The sequence below is a fragment of the Calliopsis andreniformis genome, chromosome 6, assembly GCF_051401765.1.
Source record: "Calliopsis andreniformis isolate RMS-2024a chromosome 6, iyCalAndr_principal, whole genome shotgun sequence".
Taxonomy (NCBI): domain Eukaryota; kingdom Metazoa; phylum Arthropoda; class Insecta; order Hymenoptera; family Andrenidae; genus Calliopsis; species Calliopsis andreniformis.
Window position 1 is genome coordinate 11,840,639 of NC_135067.1, and position 14,068 is coordinate 11,854,706.

General features: G+C 30.7%; 3 protein-coding genes across 9 annotated transcripts in view; all 3 read left to right on the forward strand.

Annotated features, from left to right (window-relative positions):
- The first annotated feature begins 343 nt into the window (after positions 1-343).
- On the forward strand, positions 344-10,494 carry LOC143180264 (uncharacterized). Of its 4 annotated transcripts, XM_076379866.1 has the most exons (21): positions 344-494; positions 2,697-3,089; positions 4,756-4,880; positions 4,996-5,162; positions 5,324-5,516; positions 5,610-6,193; positions 6,267-6,427; positions 6,587-6,626; positions 6,709-6,876; positions 7,031-7,166; positions 7,237-7,440; positions 7,546-7,680; positions 7,768-7,944; positions 8,034-8,185; positions 8,268-8,353; positions 8,449-8,781; positions 8,856-9,120; positions 9,222-9,301; positions 9,380-9,599; positions 9,692-10,116; positions 10,230-10,494. In XM_076379866.1, exons 2-21 carry the CDS (start codon positions 2,848-2,850, stop codon positions 10,357-10,359), a joined length of 4,023 nt encoding a protein of 1,340 aa, XP_076235981.1. In that variant the 5' UTR covers positions 344-494; positions 2,697-2,847; the 3' UTR covers positions 10,360-10,494. The 4 variants fall into 4 exon arrangements, with proteins under 4 accessions (XP_076235981.1, XP_076235980.1, XP_076235982.1 ...); XM_076379865.1 differs by having other exon boundaries at positions 5,324-6,193; XM_076379867.1 differs by lacking the exon at positions 2,697-3,089 and having other exon boundaries at positions 346-494; positions 5,324-6,193.
- An 807-nt stretch (positions 10,495-11,301) lies between these two features.
- The window catches only part of Aqp (aquaporin), a 64,380-nt gene continuing 61,613 nt past the window's right edge, over positions 11,302-14,068 (forward strand). For all 4 annotated transcript variants that reach the window (XM_076379873.1, XM_076379876.1, XM_076379875.1 and 1 more), the window contains exons 1-5: positions 11,302-11,461; positions 11,767-11,983; positions 12,380-12,654; positions 12,827-12,965; positions 13,554-13,763. In XM_076379873.1, coding sequence (XP_076235988.1) covers positions 11,803-11,983; positions 12,380-12,654; positions 12,827-12,965; positions 13,554-13,750 — 792 coding nt within the window. In that variant the 5' untranslated portion in view covers positions 11,302-11,461; positions 11,767-11,802 and the 3' untranslated portion in view covers positions 13,751-13,763. The remainder of the gene's footprint in view (positions 11,462-11,766; positions 11,984-12,379; positions 12,655-12,826; positions 12,966-13,553; positions 13,764-14,068) is intronic.
- The window catches only part of Cpr21 (cuticular protein 21), a 46,758-nt gene continuing 46,380 nt past the window's right edge, over positions 13,691-14,068 (forward strand). The window contains exon 1 of the mRNA XM_076379877.1: positions 13,691-13,763. The gene's annotated coding sequence lies outside the window, so the exon portion shown is untranslated. The remainder of the gene's footprint in view (positions 13,764-14,068) is intronic.

Consider the following 14,068-nt stretch of genomic DNA (forward strand, 5'->3'; position numbering starts at 1 on the left):
AAAATTACCTTAATTTTAATATAGTGAATGATATTATAATATTTTCGTACATATAGACTAAAATGATTTAAACAATATTCAATTTATTGTTAGATTTTAAATATTCATATTTACTAGAGGATATTTAAAGTTATATATTGTTAACTATATTCAGTCTCATAATATTTTCTATTTTGAATGAACAAACATAAATTAAACACGTGTTACAGACATTTTAATATAACTATTATCGTCACGACATACCAAATTTCGCGCCGTTAATGTCTTAGAAAACCGGAGCCGGAAACTCTACTTCAGTGACGCAGTGGCGTAATCTTTTGCGGTCTATCGGTTGCTTTGCGATTCTTTCACAAAACGGTCAAGTAAAATGGCGAATAGTATTAATTGTTATTTACGTACGCGAAATATAACGAAATAGCTTTAGTACTACTCAGAGATAATTTGTTATTGCTGAATCTGGGATTATATATTTACTTCAGCTTGCGCAAACGACTGTAAGTATCATGGTTGTCAGTTTAATAAAAAATTTGTAATGTGTGCACTAGACATCGGTTCGCATTCAAGTCGGTAATTCCACATGATTTCATCGCGGAATTGACAATAAAGTTTCTTAACTGCACAGTGAACATGCAAATCTTTTTAACAATATTTTATAATAATACTAACGTAACAAGACTGCAATTTTAAAACAAGGTTATGATAAAATCTTTAAACGTTTCTACCATCACTCATCTCGCACGTTTCAACATTGAATCGAAAATATATTTCACGATACATGGTAAAATTATATTTTTTATTTTTGATGCATGCACTTCTGTTCTTTCTTTACAATTCTGTTTTATAATAAATCCGAAAAGCCGAGATCGATTTCTTTCTCCGACTTTTAGGTTATGATTTTGTGAAATTTAAATATTTTCTGTATTTATAACGTTGTTTCGAATTTTAGTTAACATCTTCGTGTGCTATAACTATATTGATATTAAAACTGATAATACGAATAATTTTTATAGATTTAGCTTTCTCTTGAACAATTTTATAATAGGGCTTATATTGCATATAATAAGAATCTTAAAAAATCTATAGAAATTTCATAGGAATTTTTTATCAATTATGGTATACATTTTAATTTTAAAAATCTTGTCCATGTGAATTATGAAATATGTGTATTTAATGAGTGTATATTACTGCTGTAGTAACTTTAATAAAAGTATTAATGTCTTAAAAATGAATTATTATAAAGCTTATTATTAGAAATAAACATTAATTACAATATTATTGTATTTCATTTACATAATTTCTTTGTTTTTGCTCTTGTTATTTCTCTTTTATAGCGTTTACATTATATGCTATTAAACTTTTTAGTATTTATATTTCTTCATATTTATTTGTTTGACAAATATTTATATGGAAATTATCCATATAGAAGTCTACACGTGTCTATTTTTTGCAAAACTTCATACCGTTTATTCTCTAAATTGAAAAATAATTCAATTCATGGAGCTTCTATTGTCCAAAGTAATGAAATTAAAATAAAATTCTGTTAAGAGACTTGTTTCTATCAATTTATTATATTATATTGTAGTATATTGCATATATAAAAAGTTAAATCAAATATGAAATATATGTGAATCTTAAATAAATTTTGTGTGGTGAATCAATAAATTTAGAATGTTATTACAAAAATAATTTGTCTTCACTTGTAGGAGAATACGTAATATATATATAATAATAGAACGTATCTCATAATAAAACTCATGTGATAATTGTGACAATATATATTAAATAATATGTTATCAAAATTCTGAGTTAGTACATAAAGATAATAAATTTTATATCATTTCTTTATGCAATTGTGTCTATGTTAAAATTTTTCTACTAGAAGGCCATTACAAGTTTTCTTGTTTAAAAATTTACATAGTACTATAATTTAGAGACATGATTTTATTTCTAAGATAACTTATATTATTATTATTAATTGTGACCCACATGTAGTGTTAGTTTTTATTAAAAAGTTGTTATCAAAGTTTTAAATCTTTGAAGCACATGTTGTACAAAAACTTGCAGATGTTTTCATTGTTCATAAAATTGCCCTGTACATCAGAAGTTTATATCTAGATTTGATTTTTAATTATACAGCCATTTAGAACTTTTTTACATAACTTATAAAAAATTGTCTGTGGGAGACTACTTAAGAAGTTGAATATTTTACTTATAAGAAAGCAGGATATTTTTAGTATGCTTTTTATATTCGTTGAAATTACATGTTGTAACTTGAACGTTGGTTTTAATTTCTAGGATATATGTCTTTTAAATGCTTGCAACAATATACATGAAATATATAGATACTTTATGCCATAAATGTGTATAGCATTAATTGTTTCATTCGTATGGGTATTAATATATCCAAGAATAAATCATTTTTTGCAAATATGTGATTTTCAATAATTAGTGTAGTTCTATAGTATGTATTATTATTGTGTAAGACATTTCAATAAAACTAAGCTTTAAATACATACAATTACTTAATATATAATAAAAATATTAATATTGATTTTATATCTTTTATTACTCCAATTCTTTTTAGTTCTTAAGATTTGCCTATATATTTCCATTTCTTCTTTTCTATTGAATTATATTGTTTGCTTCATAAAAGTAAATGGTAAAATTTATAAGTAACTTGAAATTATTTTTAATAGGTTTTCTAGTGCAGACACTAATTCATCGTTCTACAGATATGATATTGATGGACTGGTGTAATCCAATATAGTAGTGATATTGATCAGTTTGATATTGATCTAGATTGATTGATAAAAGATCATATTTGCAAGTAGTTAAGTTTTGAATAATATGGCACAGTATTATAATTTTGTGACAAATGCCAGTGGTACATTAACGCTTGAGGAAGTACAGAGAATTTGCTCTGTAGATGGGCAAAGTGTTCAGTTAGTTCTTGAAGACATAAATAATGGTGGTAACGGTTCCCAACAATTCTTAACATATACCACTGCACCACAAAACAGCGGGCAGGCGATATTTTCACAGCAAATTAATTTGGGGAATCAAATCTCTGCAACGCAATTGGAACAAGGGTAATTTGTGCGCATGTATTTCAACTCTCTAAATATACAAGTAGGACTGTGATATCATTTTGCTTCCAATTTCTGTAAATAAATATGTTGGTACATATTTAGGAATATAAAAGATGTTGAATATTTGAGGAAAAAGAAGGGGGTATTGGTATATAATAATGGTTATTGAAGCTAAATATCAATCTTGAAGCATGTTATCAATTGTAAAAGATATATTTCATACCTACTTTATGCATTGTGAAAATATATATGTCAGTATGTAATGTGATTGCAGTTAAAATTTTTAAACCATAAAACATTTATAATATTACATTCACAATTTTGTAAATTGGCTTTATATAATTTCATGTATATGGTAATATGTTTTAAATAAAACTCGATTGTTTGCATATTTAAGTTATTTAATCATTGTAGTAACTGATTTTTATTATTATGACATATTGTACAAAAATTTAACACTACCATTAAACACTTCTTAAGCTAGTCTTCTGTCACATCACATGTATAAAAATAACATGCCAAAAAGGTGATAAATAGTTATACACAACACAGCAATGACTATATTATTTATTATTTTATGGTAAAATGCATCTTGTAAAATGTATCATCTAAACAAATTGTACACGTGTGCCTCAAAGGAATTTTTTCTGACTATTACTACTTTTTACCAAGTTAGAGAATGAATACTATATTCTGATAATCTGAACTACAGCAAGTATAGTGAGTGAAATGTGGACATATTGTGTTACTATATTTATTTTGCAAAGCACCTATAAGGAGATGTAAGTGCAATCATTATTTCATTGAAAATAAATTCATTATAATGAAGAATAAGATGAAATACAATGCATACTGAAGAGTCACTGTTGTATGTTCATTACAAAAACAAAAAGCACACAAAAAACAAAGAGATAAATCTGTTTAAATGAATTGTTTGATAATGTACTAATATTCAATTACTGTTTCATTCTGTATATTTTTCTTTCATACTTTTAAATTTATTCTGTGTTTTATTAATAATTTTTTAATTTTTCATTCTATATCATTTTTTTTGTTACTGATTATTTGTTATTGAATTGTGTGTTTAGTTATTTTAATGTGATCTGTATATAAATTATGTAAAAAATTTGAATTGTACTGATGTGAAAGATATATTCAATTATTTGTGTAATTTTCCCAAAATATTTGGGGAATAGTTTATTATAAGATATTTGCCTTATAAGTAATCAAATCATACCAAATTTATTACAAACATTGTATTTTATAAAATCAGAGTAAAAACTGTACCAATGCACCCTTTCTTCCTCGTTATTTTCATTTACAAAAATGATATTTAGCATTTTAAGTTTTTCTCTCATATGGTACAACTTCTTATGAGCACTTCTTGTGAAGCATTCCATTTTAGAAAAAAATTTCCAAGACTGAAAATAATATATTTATTATTGCTTGATGTATATCAGTAATTAACATTTTGTATGTAAATTCTTTTGTGTATTATCTAATAAAGATCATAAAAATATAATTATGTACAATTAAGCTTTGCACAGTAGGGAATGCAAAATGTATAGTATTGCCTTATTATTTTTAATTTTTCTATGCAATTGCTAACTGACTACTATACATGTATAGCATGTAATGTATTCAACTTAATACATTTTAATTTCAGACAAAACGTTTTTATAATTAAGACAAATGCAAGTGAGTTAAGTTCAGCCCAAGGTGTATTAAAGGCTACAACAGTGAATGCTAATACTGTCAGTGGAAATATAGTAAATATTGCAGATAATAAAGGTAAGACTATCAAAATTTCAATGGAATTTTATTTATTCTGTTGGTAGTAGGTAAAAATTTGACAATTGAATTTATTATTATGAAATAATTAATTGCAAAAGTATCATATGTTTAGGTTCTAAAGCATTAATAGGCTGTAATAATGATGGACAGCAAATACAATGGATAAAAATGCAGGAAAATAGTATTAATGTAAATGCAGTTTCAAAACAGAATGCTTTGATATCAGAAAAAACTCAAACTGCCAATATAAATGAGAATCAAAATAATACTTCTTCACAAGTAAATATAAATATGTATCACTCTTTTTCTTTGAACCCTCGTACGACGGGTACTTTCGCAATTACGCGACGGCTGGTGAAACCCTAGTCATTTTGACTCATCATTCGTCGTGCAAAGGTTAATATATTTTTTAATACAGCAATAATTAATGTAATTTTTAGACTCATCTGCATGGACAGTGTGAAATACCATTGAATGCTGGAACTGTGAAGAGGAAGCCACTTAGATCATATCAAAATAGAAGCCGACATTCAACAAATAGCATACAGATTGGTTCTTCGTCCACTGTTGAAAGGGTGACTGTAAGCAACACAGGAACTCAACTACAAAGCCCTAATGCGTCTATTATTAGAGGTTCTACACCTTCATTCTGTAATAAGTCAGTTAGTCCTATTGGACAAAATGTGACACAAATTTCTACACAAGTACATAATTCCTTGAGTACAGCTAATGCCCGACCTCAAGTTCCTACCTTGATGACGAAGAATTTATTGAAGACACTGCAGCCGAAAATGGAGCAAGCAAAATTGAAACAACTGCAAAATGATCAAAGGTTACAAGGAAGTAATGTACAGCGATTATCAAATATGACATCAGTGCAGGGTTCAGTAAATACTCCTACACGACAACAAACTACGAATGCAGCTCAGCAAAGACAACAGATGTTATCTGCATCACAGCTACAACAACTTCAGAAACAATCCACGCCGCAAAAAATTCTACAATCGCCCCTCTCACCCCCACCTGAAAATATGCATAATGCCATGGATATTGAATCCCCAGAATCACCACCACCAGAAAAAACACAGATAAATCAGCAGAATTTTTCAACACAAAATGAAGAAAATAACTCATCTGAAAGTATTGCTTATCTTCAACAAATTATACGTAAACCAGCAGAAACTATAGTTCAACAACAAATAGAAGGAAATACTGCCAAAATGTTAGTTACGCTCTCTAATGGTGAACAAAGATTAATTACATTTGATATACCAAATGAGGATTGTACAGTACAAGATTTATTGGAGCAGGTACATTCAATATTAAGACCATGCTATTCAAGAATTTCGTGGTGTTTTACTACAAAAGTAATTGAATTTTTAGGCAAATATCGTATATTGCGGATCAACGCATGTTTCCTTAGTTTCTGATCCTACATTGGGTATAAATTATATTGTGGATGCCAGGTCTACTGCATCACATAGTACAAGTGAAAATCATGGTTCTCAAGATAATAAAAACGCTAATCAAGAGCAGTCCCCTAGGTAAGTTATTATGTCATTTGTTTCTTATTAGAAGTTAATGTTAGATTTGTAAGTAGTTTGTGTTTCACATATATGTTGTAAACCTTCTGTTAAAGTGAATGAAGTTATACTTTTAGTGCTTTAATTATAGCTAATAAAACATGTTGCTAAATATTTCAGTTCACCAGATGAAAACAGCACCCCTGTGCAACAAAATGAGGTAAGTTGATGAAGTCATTTTACATTTCTGTTATGTATATATTTTATCATAAGTATTTACAATAAATTTTGTATAAAATTAGGAACCTATATACATAGAGGGAATGCTTGCTGTTTGTTCACACTGTGGCATCAGTTCAATTGACTTTAATCGATGTTTAAGATGTAAAAGAAAGCTACCAAAGGATGTCAAATCCATACCTATGTCTATGGGTATACAGGAAAAAAAGGAGACCATGATCTCTGTTGATGTAAGGATTACAAGATAAGAAAAATAGCATAATAATAAACTGTTTTTATCCAATTAACTATTAGTAATATACCATTTTTTGTAACATACTGCGTTCATGATACGATATATTGACACATAAAATTTAACATAATAAATCGTCTTTATTTCTTCAGACCTTTTACAAGAAAAATAACGAAAGAAATTCATCAGCAAAGTTAGAAAAATTAGAAAGAGATGGATCGGTTTATAAACGTGGAAGAGGAAGAGGACGGGGTATTTCAAGAGCAAGACCTGTTCATAAGGAACCAGGTAAAAATATAGTTTATGATTTCAAAGTCATTGTGTTGCAGAGATACTGTAGTTATATTTTTTTCTGCAGAATGTTTAACAATATCTTCGGATGAGGAAGAAGAAGGCAAAAGTAAAAAGTTGGATGGTTCTAATAACAGTTCGTTTTCTCACGACACAAGTAATGCTTTTAGTGAGGAAATGGATACCATTCTGGAAAAGGAACCAATAATTACAAACAATTCTATTTCTAGCCCATGTTCTGACTATAACATAGAAAATGAAGATATAAAAGGTATCTTTTACATATTATTAGATTCTACTTGTGTAGGTTGATAGAAGACGAATTTTCTTTCGATTTCAAGTGAACAAATAAAGAGTGAAATTAAATATTTTTCAGATAATTCCGTTGGATCGCCTCATACTGCTTTATTATGTCGAACAGTAAGGATAGGTTCTTATAAATATATTCCTCCAGAAAGAGTAATAGTTTCTCAAAGTGGAGTAAGATTTGGTGTACCTTTGTTAGAAGATGGTAAGTTCATTTCATTAATGTTGATAAGAAAAAATAATGATAAATGACAATACATCACTATAAATAACTTTTATACGTATATTACAGATAAAAACTTTGTATCATTAGAAGTTAAAATTCAAGATATCGTGAAAGTACTAATCCATTTTGGTAAATCAATGCCGGTGCTTTTCTTTTATACGTCTACTAGTACTGGAGCTATGATTCGTGAATTACTAGGAATGCAGGATCCGAAAGGACCATATTATGATCCTGCCGGAAAAGGTATCAATTGTAAAATTCATTATTGAATTTTACGTCGAGACTGTTATGCAATAAAAAAAATGTAATATATTTACAATTTTTTTGCATAGATCATACGCATAAGCGAATAACTTTACTGCCAGAAAAGTTAAGTGAAGAATCAAAAGTCGTGCTAAAAACTGTATTCTCGCGAAGGAATTTGTTAGAAGAATTAAGTTCGAAAGAAGCAAATGATATTCTTATACGAGCATCCCCTAAAGATGTACGTGATATGATAATTTTATTAACAAATTCATAAACTTACTGATTAAAGAATTCTATTATTTTATGCATACTTTTTACAGAGCTTACAAATCCAAACTCTAGCAAGGAAAGAAAACCAAACAACGACATCATTGAGTAATCCTAGTAGTAATGGTGGAATACAGACGTAAGAAATAATTTTATTTCTTATTACATTTATTTATAATTCAAATTGAATAAATACGTATAATTATTTTATTACATTAGAACTGTTATTTACAGAATAACTGTATATCCTCCACCACCTGCGAAAGGTGGGATAGCAATTAATACTGAAGATTATTTATGTCTTGGAGAAGACCAATTTTTGAATGACGTAATTATAGACTTCTATTTGAAATATTTAACTTTAGAAGTCTTATCAGAGGTCGATCAACACAGAACTCATGTGTTTAGTTCATATTTTTATAAACGATTAACGAGTCCGCATGCTCAAGCTGGTGAAAGCAGTGTGCCTCTCTCGCCTGCTGCGAAAAGACATGCCAGAGTGCAAAAATGGACAAAGAATGTTAATATATTTGAAAAAGACTTCATCATAATTCCTATTAATGAACAGTAAGTACTCATAGCTTCCAAAACACGTCAATTCTTTTTTTATATATTTGTATCACTCATAAAATATGTTGTAGCGCCCATTGGTTCTTGGCTATTATTTGTTTTCCTGGACTAGTGGGTGAAGTTTCACCACATCGCGCACATACTGAGGAGAACGATGTTCGTAAGACTGTACAAAGGAGTAAAAAATTAAAGGAAGTAAAGGTTCAAGCTGTTACAATCGGAAGTACAACTCTCACACCAGTGACAACTACTATAACTATAGATCAAGCTGACGATGGTTCTGAAAGAGATGAAGCTGAGGGTGATGATGAAGAAATGGAAATGGAGAGTGATGATGTAAGTTTATTACAGTAAATTATACTCTTTACATTGATCTTATAATCAGGTATACGATAAGTACAGAGACAATAAAACAATACCACAAATTTTTCATTCAGGATGAAGCAGAAAATACAGAGGATAAAACATTGCCAAAAATAGAACAGAATGTGCCACAGGAAAAGGATATCGTTAAAGTGTATGTACTTTTGCATCTCTTTAAATACATACAAAATATAACAGTCTCTTTATACAACATTTTTGTTATTTTTTATAGACCGTGCATCTTAATATTTGATTCCCTTGCGGGAGCGAGTAGAGCGCGAGTAGTAGCTACATTAAGGGATTACTTAAGTTGCGAATATGTTGCGAAGATGGGAACCGAGAAAGTATTTTCGAAGGATACTATTAAAGGATCATCGTTAAAAGTTCCTCAGCAATCAAATTTTACTGATTGCGGATTATATGTATTACAATATGTGGAGAGCTTTTTTAAAGTAAGTTCATGTTCTGTGTTTACATGCAATAATACTATCGTCATTCAATGAAGTATTTAATGAAAACTATACAATATTATATTTTATTTCAGAATCCTATTAAAAATTATACATTGCCAATAAAGACATTGAAAAACTGGTTCGAAGAAATAGTAGTAACTAGAAAAAGGGAGGAATTGTCGAAACTCTTATTTAAGTTAATGAATGCTAAAGGGGAAAGAGATATTACTATTCCAGTTGTAAGCTTTCCTACGCAAGATGGTAAATTAAAGGTTAAGGCTGAAAACCGTGAAGCAAAATCAGTGAAGACGGAAGTAGATGATAAGAAAAAGCCTACAGTAGATGGAGAAAACCGTATTAGTAACAATATGCCAAATCAAACAGAAAATAATGAACCAACTAATGAGATAGTTAATAGGACTACCTATCAGATCATTCCTTATTCTCCGTGTACAAGTTCCAGTTCGACTGAAAGCAACTCAACTGAAATGGTGACTGAACCCAAAACTGTTCCGAGGTATGTATTAAATGAATATATTTTCAGATACATTACGGTCTATGATAACGCAATTAACAAGATTCTGAAACCGACGAGATAGTAATTTATGGTATAATCAATTTCTTTTTTAGATCATCCAGTGAAACAATGTCCTATTTAAAATCGAAACGAATCCCCAGGTTAATGTTAAGAACAGAGAATCAGGATGACCCTCAGGTGGCCAAAAAGCACAAAGGAGAGTCTTTTGATTCTTGTAAATAAATGTTACTTTCTTTTTTATAATGATAAAATTAAAATTAGCCCACATTCATAAACAAACATGAAATCATTTACCTATGTAATAAATGTAGTTAATACTTCATAAAATGAATAAAAACATCCAATCATAACTGTGCATATTCGCGTTTTAATCTGTCTTATTACCCTCAACCGCCTCCATATGGACCTTATAATTTTCAAACGTTGCTATCTGATACGGATCCATTAAAGAGATCACGATATTTAAGACCACAGTATAATTTTCGTTCCATGACCTGGGTCGTCAAGGGGTTAATTATAGCAATTACCTAATTAAATCAAATTTTATTTGCCCGCGCTTGCCAATTTTTTCCTCATAAATTTCTAAATCAACAAAATGCGAAGTTCTAACGTAAGACCTCGATTAGAAAGCCCACCACACTCTTCATGACACAATTTCATCTCATTATAATACGAGTCAACCAACTTTAACGAGGATATTATTGTTGGTATGTCGAACGTTTTACGTGTAGTGCTTGAAGCAGCCTGAATATAGGTTGATCATAGTGTACAAGTAAATGCTATGCAGAAGCCTCATCCAATTATCAATGAAGGTCAGACTCTAACAGATTATAGACATCAACGAAATAGCGAATGTAAGCGTGGAACGAATTTGTACAGCTTCTCTGTGAATATTTCTTTAATACATAACTAAAGTATGAGAGGAAAATGTAAATAACTAAACTTGTAACGGTAATATATTCTTAATTGGATGTTTACTAGTGATTAAACGCGATGATGTGGAATGCATAAAGTATTGTCTATAGATCGATGAGAAACGACAAATATCGTTTATAATTTATAATAGACCTATGTATACTGAAAAACAGCCCATGTTTATAACGTAATGCTGATGCCCAACCAGGCAATTTGGGAGACCAGCTATTTAAAGCGACGCGACATATCCACCAGATATATTCAATTACACTGGTCAGTTTTAAATAACTGTTAAGTAAAATCTTGCTGCGCGCGAGAAGGTACTGAGAAATAGTTTAAGTGTAGTGTCAACGTGCAAAACTCGACCAGGAAGGGATGACAAAAGCAAGTGAAATTCGATGATAGACACGTAAGTTTACCATTGCGTCTACACGTCCCACAGCGAACTACTGATACCATAGTTCGCTGAATGACTGTATACTGTTGCATAATGACTTGATTGTCATTTTAGACCAAGCTGTAACATACTTTAATTTTTTTTACCATTATACCGCATATTTTTAAAAGATCTTTTTAATTATTGACATAAAAATTCTACTAATTTTTACAGGCAATTTATTTCTATTTTTAAATTTAGAAAAATGATGATTGATTATAACATGATTAATTAAATTGAATTTGATGTACATTGATATGGTTTATCTACTTTTGTAGAATCCCTATTAAGCTTGCATACATACAATCAGCACAATGGCTGCGACAATGATCGCTTTAGCAGTGTCAACACTGTATATTGTACTGACAAGTCTAATAGCTTACTGGTTGAGAAGATATGTCAACTATTACATACGGGACCCGTTCATAAGGTCCCTATTTTTAGAAGGTATCGCTACCGGTGAACTTTGTGGAGCATGTTTCGAACTCATAATAAGTAAGTTCTCTCTTCTATAACATGCATAAGTTTTCAAATTATTCGCCTTAAAATAGCTACGATACTTTTATAAATTCTGCTACTTTGGGAATGTTCCATTTGGCAACAAACTAGCTTTTACTATACAAGTTATTCAAAAATAATAACCCAAGACCAAATTTACAACTTCCTTATACCAAAAAACTACAATTTAACTTTCAAGTTTAAGGTTTTATTTTTGAGATATAATAATTTAAAAATTGGGGATTTAATTTCATAAAAGGCGCGCAAAATTTGAATTCCCGGGATTCAGTGCGAAGAAGGGGATGCGCACGCATGCCGCGAAAAAGTGCACACGCATCTGCGTTGTAAAAGTGATACGATATTTAATATTTGAAATCTAACGATGCATTTTAGTTGCGGAAAATTGGGGAGTCTCGATGTACGGGATATTTCTGTTTGTGCTGACGATTTGGTGGTCGATGAACTGGGGTGATGCAACAGCTTGCCCTTATACACACCTCGAAGATGTCGTTGAGGGGAAGAAATCAGTCCGCGACGCTTTCCTTTTAATATGGGCGGAACTTGTTGGTGGTCTTGCCGTGTTTAGATACGTTCAATTACTCTGGGCACTAGAAATTGTTTCAACGCACAGAAATAAAGCATTTGAAGATTGCACTACTGATTTACAAGTAAGAATAATCATTTGACTTTCCCTGCTGGTTACCAATAAATCTTTGAGTATGAATTTCATCCCTTAGGTTAGAAATATATTTGAAAAGGAATTTGTGTTTAATTGATATTAACCTTAAAGGGCGCAGGATTTAGTAATATTTATGTAATCAATTATTCCCTGTTTTCAAGGTGCCTGTAATATTTGGAGCGTTTATCGAGTGCGTGGCAACTTGCATATACAGAGTGGTTTCGCGCGCTTTAAGCGAGATAGATTTAAAGATTGGCGTCATTCTCGACTCCTTTATTGGGACAAGTCTGGTTATAGCAGGTTTGAACAATTTATAATATTCAATTCTCTTTTAAATAATACACATTTTTTACAGCTTTTAGTCTACAAAGTTAATAAAATAGTCATAAAATAGTCACATAATATTGCTATAACTCGTTGCTAGATTTTAAAATGACATAGAATCACGTTGTCGGTTGCCAACGCGTTAATACCTATAGAACACACAGACGTCTTCAAGACATCCATATAGTGTGTCTTTAAGACGTCTTATGGACGTAGTTTTCAGAAGTTTTTAAGACGTACGTCGTCAGCTGTTTTTGTGACACCCAAATTGTGTCATAAGACGTTCAGGCATAAAATAGACGTCTTCGAGACGTCGCCTGCATTCTGAATACCAAATCCTCACAAAAAATTAAAAAAAAAAATATCTTTCATACGTTATCCTTTCTTTCAAATCACAAATAAACAAATTGTTTTCTTTATCTAAAAAAAAGTTTCCGAGTTAGATCTTGAAATGCAATTTCGCGAATATACTGCAACTTAGTCATAATTTAGGCATGTTTATTTGCACGCGAATGCTGGTCGATGCTCGTGCTGATGGCCCGTCTATTTTCATACTGTTTCCAGCCTTTGATTACTCTGGCGGCTACTTTAATCCCGCGCTGGCGACCTCCTTAAAATACGGATGTTTGGGAACTACTTTTATGGAACACGTAATAGTGTACTGGGTCGGTGCGTGTGCTGGATCCATTGCTTCTTTACGGGTTTATAGGATGCCATTCATACAGAGATACTTGGAACGGTATAAGGAGAAAACACTTTAAGCTGCGGAAACAGGTTCGTCGTTTTACGTTCGATTTTTTCGTTGTTTATTTCATGTTTTATGTTTTATTTGTCCTCGGCGTAACGCTGTGCAAAGTAGCGTATAAAATATTGAATAGCACTAAGCCTTCATGGCTATCACAAAAAATATGTTTACGCACAAGTCAGTTCGGTTATCAACCCCTCGAGAGGTGGCATCTTGAGGGGTTAATGTTGGCGTGAGTAATGACGATAGTACAAGTTTTTCAATTGAGATTAACAGCCAACGATGTATAAAATGTATTATAATTGTACAGAGGAATAAAAGATTTCTGATGAAT